General features: G+C 41.5%; 1 protein-coding gene across 1 annotated transcript in view; it reads left to right on the top strand.

Annotated features, from left to right (window-relative positions):
* RHBDL3 (rhomboid like 3) overlaps positions 1-18,561 on the top strand; it is a 179,408-nt gene that overhangs the window by 118,556 nt on the left and 42,291 nt on the right. The window contains exons 5-6 of the mRNA XM_058173517.1: positions 9,056-9,280; positions 15,956-16,104. Coding sequence (XP_058029500.1) covers positions 9,056-9,280; positions 15,956-16,104 — 374 coding nt within the window. The remainder of the gene's footprint in view (positions 1-9,055; positions 9,281-15,955; positions 16,105-18,561) is intronic.

Below are 18,561 nucleotides of genomic sequence, written 5' to 3'. Positions count from 1 at the left end.
TAACTGTCAGGAAATTTCTCCTTAGTTCTAAGTTGCTTCTTTCCTTGATCAGTTTCCACCCATTGCTTCTTGTTCTACCCTCAGGTGCTTTGGAGAACAGCCCGACTCCCTCTTCTTTGTGGCAACCCCTGAGATATTGGAACACTGCTATTATGTCTCCCCTAGTCCTTCTTTTTATTAAACTAGACATACCCAGTTCCTGCAGCTGTTCTTCATATGTTTTAGCCTCCAGTCCCCTAATCATCTTTGTTGCTCTTCTCTGCACTCTTTCTAGAGTCTCAACATCTTTTGCATATTGCAAATCCAATACAATCCAACATATTGCATCCAGTTTTGGTCGCCACAATTAAGATGTTGAATTATTAAGATGTTCTTAATAATTTTTGGTCGCCACAATTAAGATGTTCTCTGCGCTCTTTCTAGAGTTCAGAGAAGAGCTACAAAGATGATGAGAGGACTGGAGGCTAAAACATATGAAGAACAGTTACAGGAATTGGGTTTATCTAACCAACCTAGAACTAAGGAGAAATTTCCTGACAGTGAGAACAATTAATCAGTGGTGGTTTTTTTAAAGAAGATAATAATTTGCCTGAAGTAATAGAGGGTCTCGCTCTTGAGCAGAGGATTGGACTAGAAGACCTCCAAGATCCCTTCTGACTCTATTATTCTGTTATTTCTTGATCAGGCATTGGTCTTCTTGTTCTTCACCTTCTTTTCTTTCATCTGTTCTAGCTTGCTTACATCTGTTCTTAGCATGCTGATCTTATTTTCCAGCCTGGTCTACCATTTTGGTAGTGTGCTATTTGTCTTTTCTTTCTGGTTTGTTGATTTTGCACCCAAGATATTCAGTTATAACCGCAGCCATGCTGTACATTAGTTGGTTGGAGAAAATGCAGTGGTAAAGGGATTGGAAAGAATTTCAGGAGCCACGCACTGCACACTTTCCCTCCCTTGTTGCAAAATTGAGTGTAAATGATTCCTTCACCATCTATCTTGTTTGGAAATAGGCTTCAGAAGCATTTCAGAAGCATATCTAGCTGTGGTAAATAAGCATATTGTAATAGTGTTCCATTACACATTTCTCCCTCAGGCGTGAATGTATTTGAGAAGGCACAGCATGTATTGTTAGAAAGCAGTCTCAACCACTTCCTTTTTTGCATGCTGAATAATCCAATAAACAATTTTAAGGAAAGTGAATATTTAATGAATCAGAGGGTGCTTTTTCCCCCCTTAATACCTTTTCCCTTCTGTATTTTATCCATCTGTCTCCACTTTTAATAACCAGGTTATTAAAGAAGCTGCAGATCAGCTGCATGGAAAAAAAGCAGGATGGCTTTTCTTGGGGGTGGGTGGGTTTGGACCAGAAAATGTGCCAGGCCACAATAAATTCTCTTTTCTTTCTGTGAATGGTTAAACATTTGATTCAAAAACCTCAAACCTAGAAATCAAGCAGTAAGTAAATTATGACCATATGGGAACTGTTCTCTAGATAGTAGTGAAAGACCCTTGATAACTAGCGATTACAATTCAATGAAATTTTGTTGCCCTGAATTTGTTGGATCTTCTCACACAAAAGGAGAAGTCGAATTTTGCTTCACACATGATGTGAGACTTCTACAAAGGTCCAGAAGGTAGCCCAAAAAATACCTGCAAAAGAAGGCAAGAACAAAATATTACTGTCCTCTATTACTAGTCTCAAGGGATGTGGTGGCTCAGGGGCTAAGACGCTGAGCTTGTCGATCGAAAGGTCGACAGTTCAGCGGTTCGAAACCCTAGTGCTGCCACGTAACGGGGTGAGCTCCCGTTACTTGTCCCAGCTTCTGCCAACCTAGCAGTTCGAAAGCACGTAAAAAATGCAAGTAGAAAAATAGGGACCACCTTTGGTGGGAAGGTAACAGCGTTCCGTGTGCCTTTGGTGTTGAGTCATGCTGGCCACATGACCACAGAGACGTCTTCGGACAGCACTGGGTCTTCGGCTTTGAAACGGAGATGAGCACCGCCCCCTGGAGTCGGGAACGACTAGCATGTATGTGCGAGGGGAATCTTTATCTTTATTACTATTCTCATTTTGAGTTATCTGAGCAAAATACCTGCAATGAGCATAGTACACAGATGGAGTTTCAATTGCATCACTATGGCCACTACTTTAATACCCCTGTGTATGATCTCTGTGTTTTCAAACATTTGTCCATCACATCTACAAAATGTGTTAACCTAAAACAACTGTATAAAAATAGTTATTCTTTCTGGTTACTTTTTTTTTTTTTGAAATTACATTCTATGATGTGGAGTGTGTTTCAGTTTCTCTCTCTCTCTCTCTTTCTCTCTCTGCTTCTCCCTCTCCCCCCCTCTCTCTCTCATACACACACGCACAAGTAAAAATAAAAATGGAATACATGGAAATAAGTTGTACTGTAGTAGTCTTGGTTAATGGAATTTTTGCATTAAAATTATTGAAAGAAATCTCAGGAGTTTACATGCTTGTTAGGTATGATAAATGCTAACACATTACTAGTGTTTGCTAGCTATGATGACTATTTAGATATTTTTATAGAATCCTTCATTTCATTGCATACAAGGGCATTTTCAATTGCCTAAATCAATGCTTTTCCCTTGATGGTAATAAATTACAGTAATATCCCTTACCAGATCACCTTTGCATTTGTTCACATACTGAAGCTGAATCCATGACTCATGCTATTAAACTGCCCTTTATTTTACACTTGGTATCTTAAGGTCAGGTTGCCACATGCTAGCAAATGTTCACTCCAGTTCAACCAACATTTACAGAACAGTTAACTTATGGACATACTCACGTTTGCCTGAAAATAAGACCAGGTCTTATTTTCTTGTGGGCAACAAAGTAAGTGCTAGGGCTTATTTTGGGGAATGTCTTATTTCCCCCCCCATGTACGGGAGGCCCACTTCTTCTGCTTGTTCGCGGTGGGGCAGGAGGCCACGTGTCATGCCACTGCTACTGCAGTGAGACGGCGGGGGGTGGGGGTGGAGCTGCACCATGCACCCCACACCGGCTTACCTCAGGGCCCCTGCAGCCAGGCCACCTGCCTTGTCTCGCTGCCACAGCACCAGTATGCCACTCGGCCTCCAGCTCCGTTGCAGCCACGAGCAAGCAGAAGAAGTGGGCAGGCAACCACATGGGCTATTACTGCACATGGCTGATGGTCTTGCCACCGCGAGGTAGGTGTCAGGTTATTTATTTATTTACATTTATATCCCGCCCTTCTCCAAAGACTCAAGGCAGCTTACAGTGTGTAAGGCAATAGTCTCATTCTATTTGTATATTTACAAAGTCAACTTATTGCCCCCCCCCCAACAATCTGGGTCCTCATTTTACCTACCTTATAAAGGATGGAAGGCTGAGTCAACCTTGGGCCTGGTGGGACTAGAACCTGCAGTAATTGCAGGCAGCTGTGTTTTAATAACAGGCTATCTTACAGCTTGAGCCACCATGGCCCTGGTTATGGATGGCCTGGCTGCAGGGGCCCTGAGGTAAGCTGATGTGGGGCAGCTCCACCACCAATCCTCCTCGCCTTGTGGCCATGGCACCGCAAGCAACCAAATGGAATGGGTAGATGGCCGGCTGTGCAGGCTCTTAAGTAGGGTTTATTTTGTGTGGTAGGGCTCATATTGCCTTATACACTGTAAGCCGCCCTGAGTCTTCGGAGAAGGGCGGGATATAAATGTAAATAAAATAAAAAATAAAAAAATAAAAAATAAAAATTAGGCGCACATATAAAACATGCTAGGGCTTATTTTTGGGATAGGTCTTATTTTTGGGAAAACAGGGTATCTAGAAAGACCGAGAAATGTCTAGTTGTGGTCATATGTCGAGAACTACTGATATTATTATGAAAATAAAACGTACATTGAACAATAAGCCAGACAGCAATATAAACAGACATCCTTAATTCTTAATCTCAGAAATGGATTCTGACTGAAACTTTCCAGCTTTTTCCCTTTGTCTTTACAGAATCTTGCAGGTCTAAGTGCTGAGTAAGTCAAACCACACAGCTAATTCATATTTCTTTTATTGTGTTTGTAGTCTGCCATCATAAAAGAGGCTGCATAAATAAATAAAAAACATGTAGTTTGGAAAGCGACGGCTGAATGATTACTCATTTCAATTACTCATAGGTCTCTTGTCTCGCACCTGCTGAGGTGCTAGATAACATTGTGAAATGAAGGCAAGATCTAAATATACTCATAACTTTGGAGAAAAAGAGAAGATTTTTTTATAGACTATGCCTTTCCCAGAGGGGAATACCCCCCCAAACAGTATGATTAGGGTTAGGGTTGGGTTAGGATTGATTCTCTAGGGCAGGGGTCTGTAAACTTGGCTTTTTTAAGACTTGTGGACTTCAACTTCCAGAGTCCCTCAGCCAGCAAAGCTGGCTGAGGAACTCTGGGAGTTGAAGTCCACAAGTCTTAAAAGAGCCAAGTTTGCAGACCCCTGCTCTAGGGTCATCACGAGTTAGGTGACTTATAAATATGATTTATAAAACAACCCCACTCTCCTTCACTAGCACTGGACAGAAATATATTAGCCAGGGCAGTTTCAAATATTTTACATTTCTATGGGCTGTTCAACAGAGTAGCACTAAAATGCTGTTATCCAGGACATAAATGTATGCAAGCTGAATTAATTCCCCGCCGCATTTCACATCCCTATTCTGCATTAAAGTAGGGATTTTGAGAGAAAAGCAGAGAGGAGGACTCTTGCTTTGGTGCCAATTACTAGCAGTAGAATCTGGGATCCCATAGCATGATCCTGAGAATTTTCTACTACTAGTAACTGGACTGGCAGCAAAGGAAGCGTTCCCTTCTCTGTTTTTCTCTCCAAATCCCTACTTCAATTCAGAATAAAGACCTGAAAGGAATTATTTCATACATTTATTTCCACTTCTGCCCTGGATAACAGTACTATTCTATTAAAGAGCCCTTAGAAATGTAAAATATTTGAAATTACCCCGACTGATACATTTATGTCCATTGCTAATGGAGAAGAGTGCTTTTTTATAAATCATATTTATAAGCCACCTAACTCATGATGATCCTGGAGAATCTCATTACAAGAACTTTTAAACAGAACTTTTGAAGTTTTTAGGATTTCATCTGGGAACGTTAAGTGTTCTATTAAAGCATAGAAAATATTGTTTCCTCTTTCTTTTCTTGCTGTAACCTGAGTTGATTGTTTTTGAGGTAGGCAATTACAAGAGTAGTTATCTAGAGAGATGTCAGTCGGTTTCCCATTCTTTTTTTCTTTCATCACATGGTATTATTTAGTGCTTTTATATGTCCAGATTAAATGGTTCTCGGTATTGTAAGCACCTAGACAGGATACAAATAACCAGTATATAGCCTGTGATAAATGAATAAAAAATGAAACAAGGTTGGGGAGAAAATGAAGAGGGTTTTAAATGATGTTTGCTCCACTCAGCAAGTATCATTTGTTTTTACATATTTACTGGAAAATCTTTGGTTTCCATGACATCCACATATTTAAACAAAATAGCTTATTACAGATAGTCCTCCACTTACAATGAAAATTGAGCCTAAAATTTCTGGCGCTAAGTGGGATATTTGTTAAGTGAGTTTTGCCCCATTTTACGACTTTTCTTGCCATGGTGGTTAAGTGAATCACTGTAGTTCTTAAGTTAGTAACATGGTTGTTAAGTCAATTTAGCTTCCTCATTGACTTTACTTGTCAGAAAGTCACAAAAAGTGATCACATGACCTCAGGATACTGCAAATGTCATAAATATGAGCCAGTTGCCAGTTTTGATCACATGACCATAGGAATGCTGAAATAGGTGTGTGAAAAACAGTCATAAGTCACTTTTTTCAGTGCCACTGTAACTTCAAACGGTCACTAAATGAACTGTTGTAAATTGCGGACTACCTGTATTTTGTTCATAGGTGACTCAGCAGTGGGGAGCAGTATATTTAGAACTGACTCAGATTGTCTCCATTTATAAACTTAGATTGTCTTTTTCCCATCCCACCATAAAATTATTGGTTATGTCAGCCTTCCCACATTTCAGTTTTCTGATGTGTTATAGGTGGTCTCAAGATACATAATTAAACAAGCATTTTGTAACAGGAGTGGGCTTGTATTACACTATGCGTTTATTTGATTATATGCATGCACATCGTATTTGATACGCATGTTTAAATTATGGGTACTTGAAAATTCTGGGTAATTTCTTTCAGAAAAATTAAGACAAGTTCAGAAAACATATCAGAATTTGGAGCCAATTACTAATTTAGGGAATTAAAATAAAATTCTAATAAGATAGATATGAGATTTCAGCACGATAGCACAATCCAAGGAAAATAATGTCTACATTTGAGAAAAGGGGATTTTATTTAATGAGATGAATTTGCAAATTTTGCAGAAGCCACGCGACTATACGTGAAGACATACTTAAAGAATGTCAAACCAAGTGACTCAATCATGGGAGTATTTTCTACTCAAGCAGTTTTGAAACAAGGGAGTGCTGGGCTAGGGCACTAGTTACATTAATGAAGATGAGGCAGGTGAACACCTTGACAGGATGTCTATGGAGATTCTCAATCATCCAGGTCATGGTTGTTTCAAAGGTGTTTTTCAAAAGGCCGCTGGACTTCCTTGGGTTTTTGTCAGGGAATTGTGCACCAGGTACCTAAATGGAAGTCAGAGACGCTGGGACTTCAGAGGTGGTATTCAGCAGGTTCTTACCAGTTCTGGAGAGCCGGTAACGGAAATTATGAGTAGTTCAGAGAACCGGTAAATACCACCTCTGACTGGTCCCACTTTCCATCTATTCTCTGCTTCCCAAGTCCCAGCTGATTGGGAGGAAATGGGGATTTTGCAGTATCCTTCCCCTGGAGTGGGGTGGAAATGGAGGTTTTACAGTATCCTTCCCCTGTCACGCCCACCAAGCCATGTCACGCCCACCAAGCCACGCCCACAGAACCGTTAGTAAAAAAATTTGAATCCCACCACTGACAAACTTGTAGTTTTATATAAATAAATATATTTTACATCTATATTTACAGCAAACGAGATTAATAGAGTTGGAAAGGACCTTGTAAATCCTCTAGTCCAACCCCCCACCCCCCGCCCAAGCAGAAGACCCTACACCATTTCTGACAGATGGCAGTCCAGTCTCTTCTTGAAAGCTTCCATTGATGAAGCTCCCACAACTCCTGAGGGAGTCAGGCAAACAGGAGCATCATGAGATAAATCACAGAGCATACAGGCAATCTACGCCCACAGTAACCAATCACGGCGTAGATTGCCTCACACAGGAGCAAGTGGGAGCACTCTCCAACCAATCAACTACAAAGGTGTGTTCCGGCTCACTGGACAACTCCACTGTTCCAGCTACTAAATTTAAATATCTTAATAGGGGTTCCCCCCCCCCCTTGAGGTGGTGGGGAAACCTTGAGAGGTTGCCACTATTAGCTGAATCTAATAATGCAGTCCCTAACAATCAGAAGTTACAGTGCTTCTGAGCAGGAAAGTACTTTTTGACAATTAGAGTATATAATTATTGAATTGACACCAGCGGACAGGTGTCAGCAGCAGACAGGTGATTGATGGTGAATCATGACTAAAAATTCAAGGAAACAGACATGCTTCTGGCAGTGTTACAGGGGCTTTCAGTCTCTTTTGCTTTCCTAGCATTTTAATTGATTGGTTTAACCTGTGTGATTGCTGTATATATTTGCTGCTTGTCTTGTTGTTTTCTTAACATGCCCTTGTCTTGTTTTGTGGTATTGTTGTTTTTTTCTCTCATCACTCCGGGATGATTTGCATCACATTCTTGTGCGCTCCCATTCTCCCTGAAGAAATTAAAGGCAGCTTAAAAATGGTTGTACATAACAAATGATAAATAACATTTATCGTCGGGCCGCTTGTACCTCAGCCTCCTTTCATTCAGGACAAGGGCTTACAACAGTGTGATTAGTTTGTTTTGAAGCCGTTTGGCTCAGCTTGAAGCAATTATCCGTGTACACTGTAGGTATGAAAGAAGGAGGCCTGGTCTCTGAAATCTTGTACAGATGAGCCAAAAAGAAAATGATCAAACACAAGTAAGCAACACGACCAACCCGGAATACTAATGCTGTGGTACTCTCTCTCGTGTGCCGAGTTAAGTCTTGGCAGATTTCTACAAGCAGATGTTAACAGAGCGGCAATCTATAGGAATAAAGCAGGGGTCTCCAACCTTAGTCCCTTTAAGACTTGTGGACAAAGCTGGCTGAGGGACTCTGGGAGTTGAAGTCTACAAGTCTTAAAGGGCCCAAGGTTGGAGACCCCTGGAATAAAGGACTCTCAGAAATGTTTCTGGCAATTGCACAAGAGTGTTTATTCGATGCGAAAGCATATGTGTGCATTTGGAATATTTTATATACTCCTACTCTATTAGGCAGGAATAGAAAACCTTTGGGATCTTGGTTAATTAAGCGTCATCCAATTGGGATCATTTCTGATCATCTCATTTGTACGTAGTCATGATCATTCATAGCTCAGGGATCTGTTTGATATTATGTGGCCCCTATTTTTTCTTCTCTTTCTACCTACCTAACTACCCGCATACCTGCCTATTTATGTATGACAATTGCAGGGTCCCCGGGTCACGTGGTCACCTTTGATGACCTTCTGACCAACAAGGTCAATGGGGGAAGCCAGATTTACTTAACAACCATGTTACTAACTTAACAACTGCAGTGACTCACTTAACATCTATGGCAAGAAAGGTTGTAAAATGGGACAAAACTCACTTAACAACTGTCTTGCTTAGCAGTGGAAATGTTGGGCTCGGTTATGGTTGTAAGTCGAGGATTACCTGTAGAGTAGTTTAAATCGAAAAGCTAGGCCAGAGATTAAGTAGGAAGTTAATTTCTTTTGAATATGTACTGCTTGTATCTTGTAGAATTCTGCCTTGTGGCCAACTATTGAACCCTGATAATGTATCTGAACACTCTCAGCTTATAGTTCAATTAAAGCATTTTAATTGTTTTCTTTCCTTCTTCTTAACTGTATCTTCAGATGAGTAACAAGAGGTCCAATAGCTTCCGCCAGGCCATTTTGCAAGGGAACAGGAGGCTATGCAGCAAGGCCCTCCTGGAGGAGACAGGACTCAGCCTTTCTCAGCGGCTGATTCGACACGTGGCATATGAGACGTTACCCCGTGAGATAGACCGGAAGTGGTACTACGACAGCTATACCTGCTGTCCTCCACCTTGGTTCATGATTGCCATCACAATTGTAGAGGCAAGTATCTTCAACACGGAATGATGTGGCTGAGGTTTACCTAGTCTATTGTATTCGCTTCGGCCTGAAAATGGTTAAGCTTGCGAGCCATCAGATAAAGTTGGGTGTCAGCTAATCCCAATATAATTTAGACCAAGGGTGTCCAACCTTGGCAACTTTCAGATTTACGGACTTTAACAGAATGGCTGGGAGTTGAAGTCCACAAGTCTTAAAGTTGCCAAGGTTGGACAACCGTGATTTAGACCCTAATCTATGTATACATAATTTAAATGCTAATATTTACACAGATAAAGAGTCTAAAGCTTTTTTCCTGGAATATGGTTTGGAAAGATAATCACCTATTGGTAAGGAATGGGAGCAGATAATGTATTAAATGAATTCTCCGGTGTTTGCCATGGCAACATGGGTGTTTGCAAAAATAGTTTATTGTTTTCATTTCTTAAAAAGATTTAATGAAGGTATATCGGCCTGTGGCTTTCTAAATGTTGTCCGATTCCAACTCCCTTAAATTTGGCCAATTGTCTCAGACAGTGGTCAAAAATAATGGGATTTATATGTAGCAGCTGTAAATTCCCCACTTTTACCTCAGAATAGCATCCATAAGGAATGTCTCCTCCGTAGCAGAACCGCTTTTGTAGAATTGCCTCTTCAAGGAGACCCACTGAGATTGTGATAGTTTAGAAGTAGCCAATATTCACTTGGAAAGAAATAGATGTTAGAAAAGATGTGAGTTAGTAGTACCATTACGCGTCTGGCATTACCACAAAACATGTCTTGCACACCTTCAGTTTTGATAATTTATCATGTTAGTGAAAGGAAGTGTTTCCTCCACAAGTAACTACTTGCGAACTGGGGGAGTTGTCTGACATTCAACAAGAAGAATAAAAAATGCTGCTGAAACAGTGAAGGACAAATGGTGATGGACTGTGTTTGTCAGATGCAAGTAACCAGGAACAGGAATTGAGTTCAAAGCACTTTCAATTTACCTATACACAAGAATCTGACCTACTAATGGTCCAGGCAAATTGGTGCTAGATAAGAGTCAACGGAATGCATGGAGGGCTGGATTTCAAGAGTCATCACAGAGACAGAGTAGGTCTCTGTGGGAGCATAATGATTCCAAACTGATGACGCATTTGATCCCGCCCTTGGGCTTAGCTGGGTCATCTCCTACAGTGTTGGTGCCTTTGAAAATAAGCTGTTGCTTGAGGGAGGGGTGTTGACCGGTGTAATTTAATTGTTTTCGAATTGCATAAACAAGGCTTTTTCTTTTTGCTGTCCTCTCCTAGTTATCCTTGCCTCCTCTCTGAGCAGCTTTGTTCTTCCCTTTGCCTTGTCTTCTCTTCGCAGGGCAGATACCCTTTCCTCTTGCCCGCTTGTCCATCTTCTTTCCTCTACCTCCACTTCCTCCTCTGTTATTTCTGCTGAAGGGGAGAGAAGGGAAGCTCTTGTCTGTGTGCACGCTTGTGTTTCTCTTGTAAAAGTGATTTGCATGTGTTAGAAAGAATAGATAGTACATAGGGAATGAATTAGTTATATAAATGAGATGCTGAATTTGCAGGCAATCGGTGATGATTATTTTCATTTTATTTTGTCCTGGTTTGTCCTTGTTTTTTTTTAGTATTGCTTTAGGAAGAGAGATGTATGTGTGTGTGTGTTCACATCTGCATGAGTACATAATATGCATATTATGGAGGGAGGAGTCTCCCGGGTTTGTTTAGACCAGTGGTTCTCAACCTTTTCTTCACCATGGATCCCCTTTAAATACCATTTGTGGCCATAGAACCCCCCAAGACTTAAGATTTAAATCATAACATTTCTTCAAGCCTTCGCAGACCGCCCTGTTATGACATCATGTCCCGTACCCCCCAGGCATCCACAGTCCATAGGCGGAGAACCACTGGTTTAAAAGATAGCAAAAATCTTAGTTTGAGAAGAGGGGGAGTTAGGAATTGCATAGGATTCTGGGAGTGGGTGTTTCCTTGCCTGTTCTCTTTGGGAGGTTGTCTTCAGAGCAGTGGTGGGTTTCAAATTTTTTTACTAACAGTTCTGTGGGTGTGACTTGGTGGGCGTGGCATGGCTTGGTGGGCGTGGCAGGGGAAAGATACTGTAAAATCTCCATTCCCTCCCCACTCCAGGGGAAGGTTACTGCAAAAATCCCTATTTCCTCCCGATCAGCTGGGACTCGGGAGGCAGAGAATAGATGTGGGAGGGGCCAGTCAGAATTTTTACTATCGGTTCTCTGAACTACTCAAAATTTCTGCTACCGGTTCTCCAGAACTGGTCAGAACCTGCTGAAACCCACCTCTGCTTCAGAGTAATCTTCTTTTTAACTAACTGTGATGTTAGTATGAGATAGGATGGAAACAAACACAGAAATGGAACTGTAGGGCTCAGTATTAAGGTATCTTTAATGCTACTTGACAGGTTAAAGTCAGGTGGGGCTGAGAACTTCTGCAACTCTTCACTTGGGATTAGGATGTTCTACAAGATTTGTTGTTGTTTTTTAAATCCATCATGCTTTTTACATGACTGTGGGAGTAGTCATATTAGCAATTTTTGAGAGACAGGCAGCTCTACCTCTCTGTTCCTCTAGTAATCCCAGAATGGCAGTAGACCTTCTGAACGGCTAGATTATGTGAATAATATGATGTTTAAGCCAAGGAAGTCCAGTCCAAGGTGTTTTAAGATGGGAAACCTGGACAGTATGATTCACCTACCATTGGATATATTACTGCCTCTGAAGGCAGTCATGTCATTTTGGAGAATCAATTAAATGAATGAATGATGTCAAGTTCAAGATGAGGTCTATTCCTTGCTACAAGGGAAATGGAAATAACATAGAGCAAAAGTAAGCCTTTGGCCTTTTAATTTCTTGTTCGGTCCTTTGATCTCTCAAATAAAGCTTTATTTAAAGTTCAGCATAATGCTGAAATATATCTTCAGGCATTTCTCAATGGTTTTAATTACTTTCTATTGAGCAATTAAACAAAAGTAATGGGATTGCAGTAGAAAGGATGACAGCACATTTTAAAAACCTGAAAGGATGCAGATCATCTAATACTATGTTTGTAGAAGATTTATATAACACACCTTTGGGTCTCTTGTGTATTTGCGCAATGGGTCTGTTTAGCATACAGGTAGCCCTCGACTTACAACAGTTCATTTAGTGACTGTTTGAAGTTACAACGGTACTGATAAAAGTGACTTATGACCATTTTTCACACTTATGACTGTTGCAGCATCCCCATGGTCACGTGATTTACATCTGGATGCTTGACAACAAGTTCATCTTTGTGATGGTTCCAGTGTCCCGGGGTCATGTGACCATCTTTTGCAACCTTCTGACAAGCCAAGCCAATGGGGAAGCCAGATTTACTTAACATCCATGTTGCAGTGATTCACTTAACAAATGTGGCTAGAAAAGTCGTAAAATGGGACAAAACTCACTGAACAACTTTCTCACGTGGCAATATAAACTCTGACCTCAATTGTGGTCATAAGTCAAGGACTACCTGTATATGCATATATGTTGTGTCCCACTCCTCCGCTGACGGCCGGGTCAGGGAAATCCGAATCAGGCTTGCCTCTGCAGCTCTGCCCAAAGTCCTAGCAAAGTCCTCAGAGCAGGCAGGAGACCAGAAAGTGACTTCAGCAAGATAAGTTTGACTTTTGCCTGACTCAGAGACTGCCAGAAAGTAGATCCTTTATATAGGCCATGGGGTGTGGCTCCATGACTCAGCACTCATTAAGGCCTGCCCCTCCCTTCCTTCTGTTGCCTCCGCCTCTCCAATCTTCTGATGCGAGGGTCACTCCAATCAGCTGTTGTTGGGAGTAAACCCTCCTCAGGCTCACCTGCTGTGGAGGAGGGGGAGGGGTCTAGCTGCTCCGTTTGCCTGGGCATGGAGTCAGGGCTGGGGGAGGGAGATGCTCCTTTTTCTGCAGTTTGTGTGGGCATGGAGCCAGGACTTGGGCCGGGAGGCATACATTCCTCAGTGTTCGGGAGCAGGTAAGAAGGCCCCGGCTGCTCTGAGGGCGGGCAAGACACAACAATATATACTTGTGTAGTTTTTACATTTGCATCGCACACCTATTTAGTTGGTAATACGTTTTGTTTTATAGCCAGATAGCATAGGGAATATGTGTTGATCCAGTAGAAATTAAATGTCATTGAATCCTCCTGGAATTGATTTAGCTGAAGAAAATAGGTTTCATGGCTTTCTTTGGATCTGCTGGCCTTTCTTCCAATGGCCTAAAGTTGGCATCAGTATCAGGGGTGGGTTCTAAATTTTTTTTACTACGGTTCTATGGGCGTGGTTTATTTTGTGGGCGTGGCTTGATGGTCATGTGACAGTGGGTGTGGCTTGATGGTCATGTGACAGTGGGTGTGGCTTGATGGTCATATGACTGGGTAGGCGTGGTCAACTCAATGTCTCTCATGTCAAGGGGTATCTCGCCTGGCCCCTCCCCTCCCAGCCATTCCTCATCACACCCAGCCTCAGTGTATCTATAGTTCTGCAAAAATGTTGTTCACCTTTTTTCAACTTTATTATCTACATACTATAGATCAGGGGTCTCCAAATTTGGCCACTTTAAGACTTATGGACTTCAGCTCCCAGAATTCCTCAGCCAGCTTTGCTGTCTTAAAATCTTAAAGTGGCCAAGGTTAGAGACCTCTGCTATAGATGCACTTTCATGGATCACTGAAAGGAGGAAATGGCTCACATGCTTTGCCCAAGAGTGTGATAGGCAACAGGCTTTTAAGGGGCTGCCAGAAAGAAGGGGGAGGGCAATGTATTTTCCAAAGCAGCAGAAGGCAAAAGAAGAAGCAATGGATGGAAACGGAACAAAGAGAGAAGCAACCTAAAACTAAGGAGAAACTTCCTGACAGTGTGAACCAATATAGGATTCAGTCATAATTTCACATATAAAATAGCCATTCATATAATACAACCTGCATATTGTTCAAAACAATCATTAGTATTATGGCTGATGTTTGACAGCAAGCCTAAAATCCCCATTCCCTCCCCACTCCAGGGGAAGGTTACTTCAAAATCCCCATTTCCTCCCCACCCCACTAATCTGTTCTGGGAAGGAATTAAACTCCCCCCTCTTCATTTCCCAATTAAAATATCCCAAATAATTAAGGAATAATCAAGCTGCTAGCAAGGAACCTGCCTGGAATTCCACATTCCTGCCAGCTGCATAAAGGAAACTTTGTAAGCAGAAAACAACTACCGGTGCTTACAGATAATATAAAGTGGAAGCTGGAGGTTCGGCTCCATTTACAAGCAGGCAGAAAACTCATTCAAGACAGGATACTTCACAATGGAAATCGCCCAAACCTTTTTAGAAACACAAAGCCCATGTTGCACAAACCCCAAAACTTCAAAAACTTTGAACCATATAAGAATTCCTCCTCTTATCCAATTTGTTGTTCAGCTGACCCAGAAAGGAGCTTCTAGCCGCTCTGTCAATTTAAAACGACAGCGTTTCCCACCCCCCTTCTTCTTTGCCAAGCGATTGCCTGGCTGAGAAGCGAGCTGATCAGTTGGGAGCTTCTTGGCTTCTCAATTTAAAGGGACGGTGTCTTGTTTTTTTTCTTTCTCTTCTTCGACAAGTGAGTCTTGATTTTTTCCTTCTATCTGATCAGCTGGGAGTCGGGAAGCAGCAATAGATTGGGGGCGGGGCCAGGCAGAATTTTTACTACCGGTTCTCCAAACTACTCAAAATGTTTACTACCGGTTCTTGCGAACTGGGGAGAACTGGTAGCAACCCACTACTGATCAATATGAGAAGGGCTTAAATCCAGATTATATTTGTATGAGATTACTTCAGAGACGAGAAATTCTGGCCAGTTATGGATTCCGCCACTGATGTATTCCTGTGTAATCCTCCTTTTACATTGCCTGGATTCCTACATTGTTCTAAGCCGTTATGTAATCTCCTTGGCTTTGGCTCAGCAAGATGTGAGAAGCAGCCCTTGCAACATAATCAAGCTTTATGGAAGTCACTTATTGTAGTTTCTGGAAGGTTTCCAGAGGTTGCTATTTCATATTCAACAACAAGGTAAATGAGAAAGTTTGGTTACGAGTGCGGTATTTAACATAGCACCATTCATGTGTTCATTATTCAGGTATTTTGAGTGGAGACAACTTGCGCAGACAAAGCTTAAATATGTGGTTCTTAAGCTAACAGATAGATTGTCCTCAACAGGAGGCGTTAATATTAGAAATCTTACACCTCCTCCACATTTAAAGCAAAGAAGTAACCAAGAAAGTACAAACCAACTTCTAGTGAGATGTACTTTGGTTGAACTGAGCTGTTTATATTTCTTAAAATGCACAGATTTTTTTTTCTTACTGCTGTTCAGGCATTTGGATTCCAGAGTGCAAAGGTACCTCAGAATATTTGTGAGGCAATCTGCAACTCCTTAAATCGCATGTGCCTTTCCCAGGATCACAATGTAGCTCCACAATGTCACAGTGATGACAATATAGTCACACAATTCCAGGGAAAAGTGCTGCTCTTTAAGGAGTTGCCCGAAGGTGTCGTGTGAGCACCCCCTCACACTCTGAAGCACCTTTCCTCTCTCCAGTTAAAAGCTCTATTTTTCCCCCCTCCCGGATATGCAAATGGAGTTTGGTTAATTGTGGACTTTCCCTGCTCTCCTAGGTTGCCTTCTTTCTTTACAACGGAGTGGTCCTGGATAGATTTGTGTTGCAAGTCACCCATCCCTTCTATCTGAAGAATTCATTATTATATCATCCTCAACTCCGTGCCCAGGCCTGGAGGTACCTCACCTACATCTTCATGCATGCAGGGTGAGTGCTGCGGAAATGTCGATGTCTCTATTGTTACATAGTATTAGGGCAGGGGTGTCAAACGCACATCATCATGTGACATAGCGGGACTTTTTCCCCCTTCACTAAACCAGGTGTGGGCATGACCAGAGCATGATGCATCCGGCCCATGGGCCGGGAGTTTGACTGTCCTGTATTAGGGAAAGAGGGTAATGGAGACCTTGAAGTTGTCGTATTTGGGCAGCCCTCAGGATCCAGTATCATGGCATGGCCCAGTGTTCCTCACCTCTTTAAAATTAGCTTTCCATGTAGTCCTTGATTTACAACCAATCATTTAGTGACTGTTCAAAGTTACAACAGCACTGAAAAAAGTGACTTATGACTGGTTTTCACATTTATTTATTTATTTATTTATTTATTTATTTATTTATTTATTTATTTAGTCACAACAGTATATATAAGCATAAGCATGAATGTAACTATACAATATATAAGCATATATATATAAGCATAAGTATGTAATAACTATATTAATTGGATATAATGAAAGAAAACAATAGGACAGGAACGGTAGGCACGTTTGTGCTCTTATGCACGCCCCTTACAGACCTCTTAGGAATGGAGTGAGGTCAATAGTAGACAATTTTTGGTTAAAGCTTTGGGGATTTTGAGAAGAGACCACAGAGTCAGGTAGTGTGTTCCAAGCATTAACAACTCTGTTACAGAAGTCATATTTTCTGCAATCAAGATTGAAGCGGTTAACATTAAGTTTAAATCTATTGTTTGCTCTTGTATTGTTGTGATTGAAGCTGAAGTAGTCTTTAACAGGAAGGACATTGCAATAGATGATTCTATGAGTTAAACACAGGTCCTGTCGAAGGTGGCGGAGTTCTAAATTTTCTAAACCCAAGATTTCAAGTCTGGTGGCATAAGGTATTTTGTTGTATTCAGAGGAGTGGAGAACTCTTCTTGTAAAATATTTCTGGACACGTTCAATTGTATTGATGTCTGAAATGTGGTATGGGTTCCAGACAGTCGAGCTGTATTCAAGAATTGGTCTAGCAAATGTTTTATATGCTCTGGTTAGTAGTGTAGTGTTTCTGGAGAAGAAGCTACGTAAGATTAGGTTTACAGCTCTTAAAGCCTTTTTTGCGATGTAGTTACAGTGGGCTTTGGCACTTAGATCATTGGATATGAAAACTCCAAGGTCTTTGACAGGGTGGGGGTCATCTGTAAGGTAACGTCCATCATGTTTGTATTTAGTGTTTGGATTCTTTTTTCCAATGTGTAAGACAGAGCATTTGCTGGTTGAGATTTGGAGTTGCCAAGTTTTTGACCATTCTGACACAAAGTCAAGGTCTTTTTGAAGGGTAGCTGTATTGTTGGTAGTGTTAAATAGTTTGACATCATCAGCAAAAAGAACACAATTACTTTTAATATGGTCACAGAGATCGTTAATGTATAATATGAAGAGTGTTGGTCCAAGAACGCTGCCTTGGGGAACGCCGCTATTGACAGGATCAGGATTTGATAGGGCACTGCCTATTTTGACCACTTGTTGTCTGTTTGACAGGAATGCTGATATCCAATTGTAGAGGGGTCTGGAGATGCCGTAGGATTTTAGTTTTAGGAGAAGTTTGTCATGTACCACTGAGTCAAAAGCTTTACAGAAGTCTATGTTTTGCCTTGATCAAGATTTGTAGTCCATATGTTTTTGCAGTGAAGAAGTTGTAAGTTACATGATATTTTTTTTCTGAAACCAAATTGTTTATTAGAGAGTAGATTGTTTGTTTCTAGGTAGAGGATAATGGATTGGTTGATGATAGATTCCATAATTTTACAGGTGACACAGCATAGAGAGATTGGTCTGTAATTTTCAACTAAGCTGGGGTCTCCTTTTTTGAAGACTGGGATGACCGTGGCTAGTGACCAAAGTTTGGGAAGAGAACTGTCGTGAAGGCTTTTCCAAATATTATGCTTAGGGGTTCTGCTATATTAGTGGAAAGCTTTTTAAAGAAGTATGCACATAGTCCATCAGGTCCTATAGATAGGAATGGTTTCAGTTTGCGAAGAGCTTTTTCAACATTTTCTTCAGTGAAATCTGTATGTGGATCACTATTGACTGCTTCCCATCAGGACTGACTGACAGACTGGTTGTGGTCACTGTACCATCTGTTACCATCTTGACCGGCCCAGGATGGGCCTCCTGCCGGACTTTCTTGGTGATGCGAACATTTACGGCGGCTGACCTTCTTGCCCTGCGAGATGCCCCTCTCTCGCGGGTTTGGCCCTCCATACTATCGAGGGCCCACCTTGAGGACGGGCTTTGGAGCCCCGAGAGGTGGCATGCTAAAAATAGGAGACTTAGGGGCTTTTTAATTAGTTGTTTTAAGAGATTTTTTAAGGGGAGTTTTAATGGGGATTTTAAGGGTTGGGAAGGGGGGGGGAGGGATTCGACGGGTAGGGGAGAGAACCCGT

This window comes from Ahaetulla prasina, chromosome 2 (genome assembly GCF_028640845.1).
Source record: "Ahaetulla prasina isolate Xishuangbanna chromosome 2, ASM2864084v1, whole genome shotgun sequence".
In the NCBI taxonomy this organism is placed as follows: Eukaryota; Metazoa; Chordata; class Lepidosauria; order Squamata; family Colubridae; genus Ahaetulla; species Ahaetulla prasina.
The sequence above is the reverse complement of the archived record's forward strand: the minus strand, read 5'-3'. Positions and strand labels throughout refer to the sequence as shown.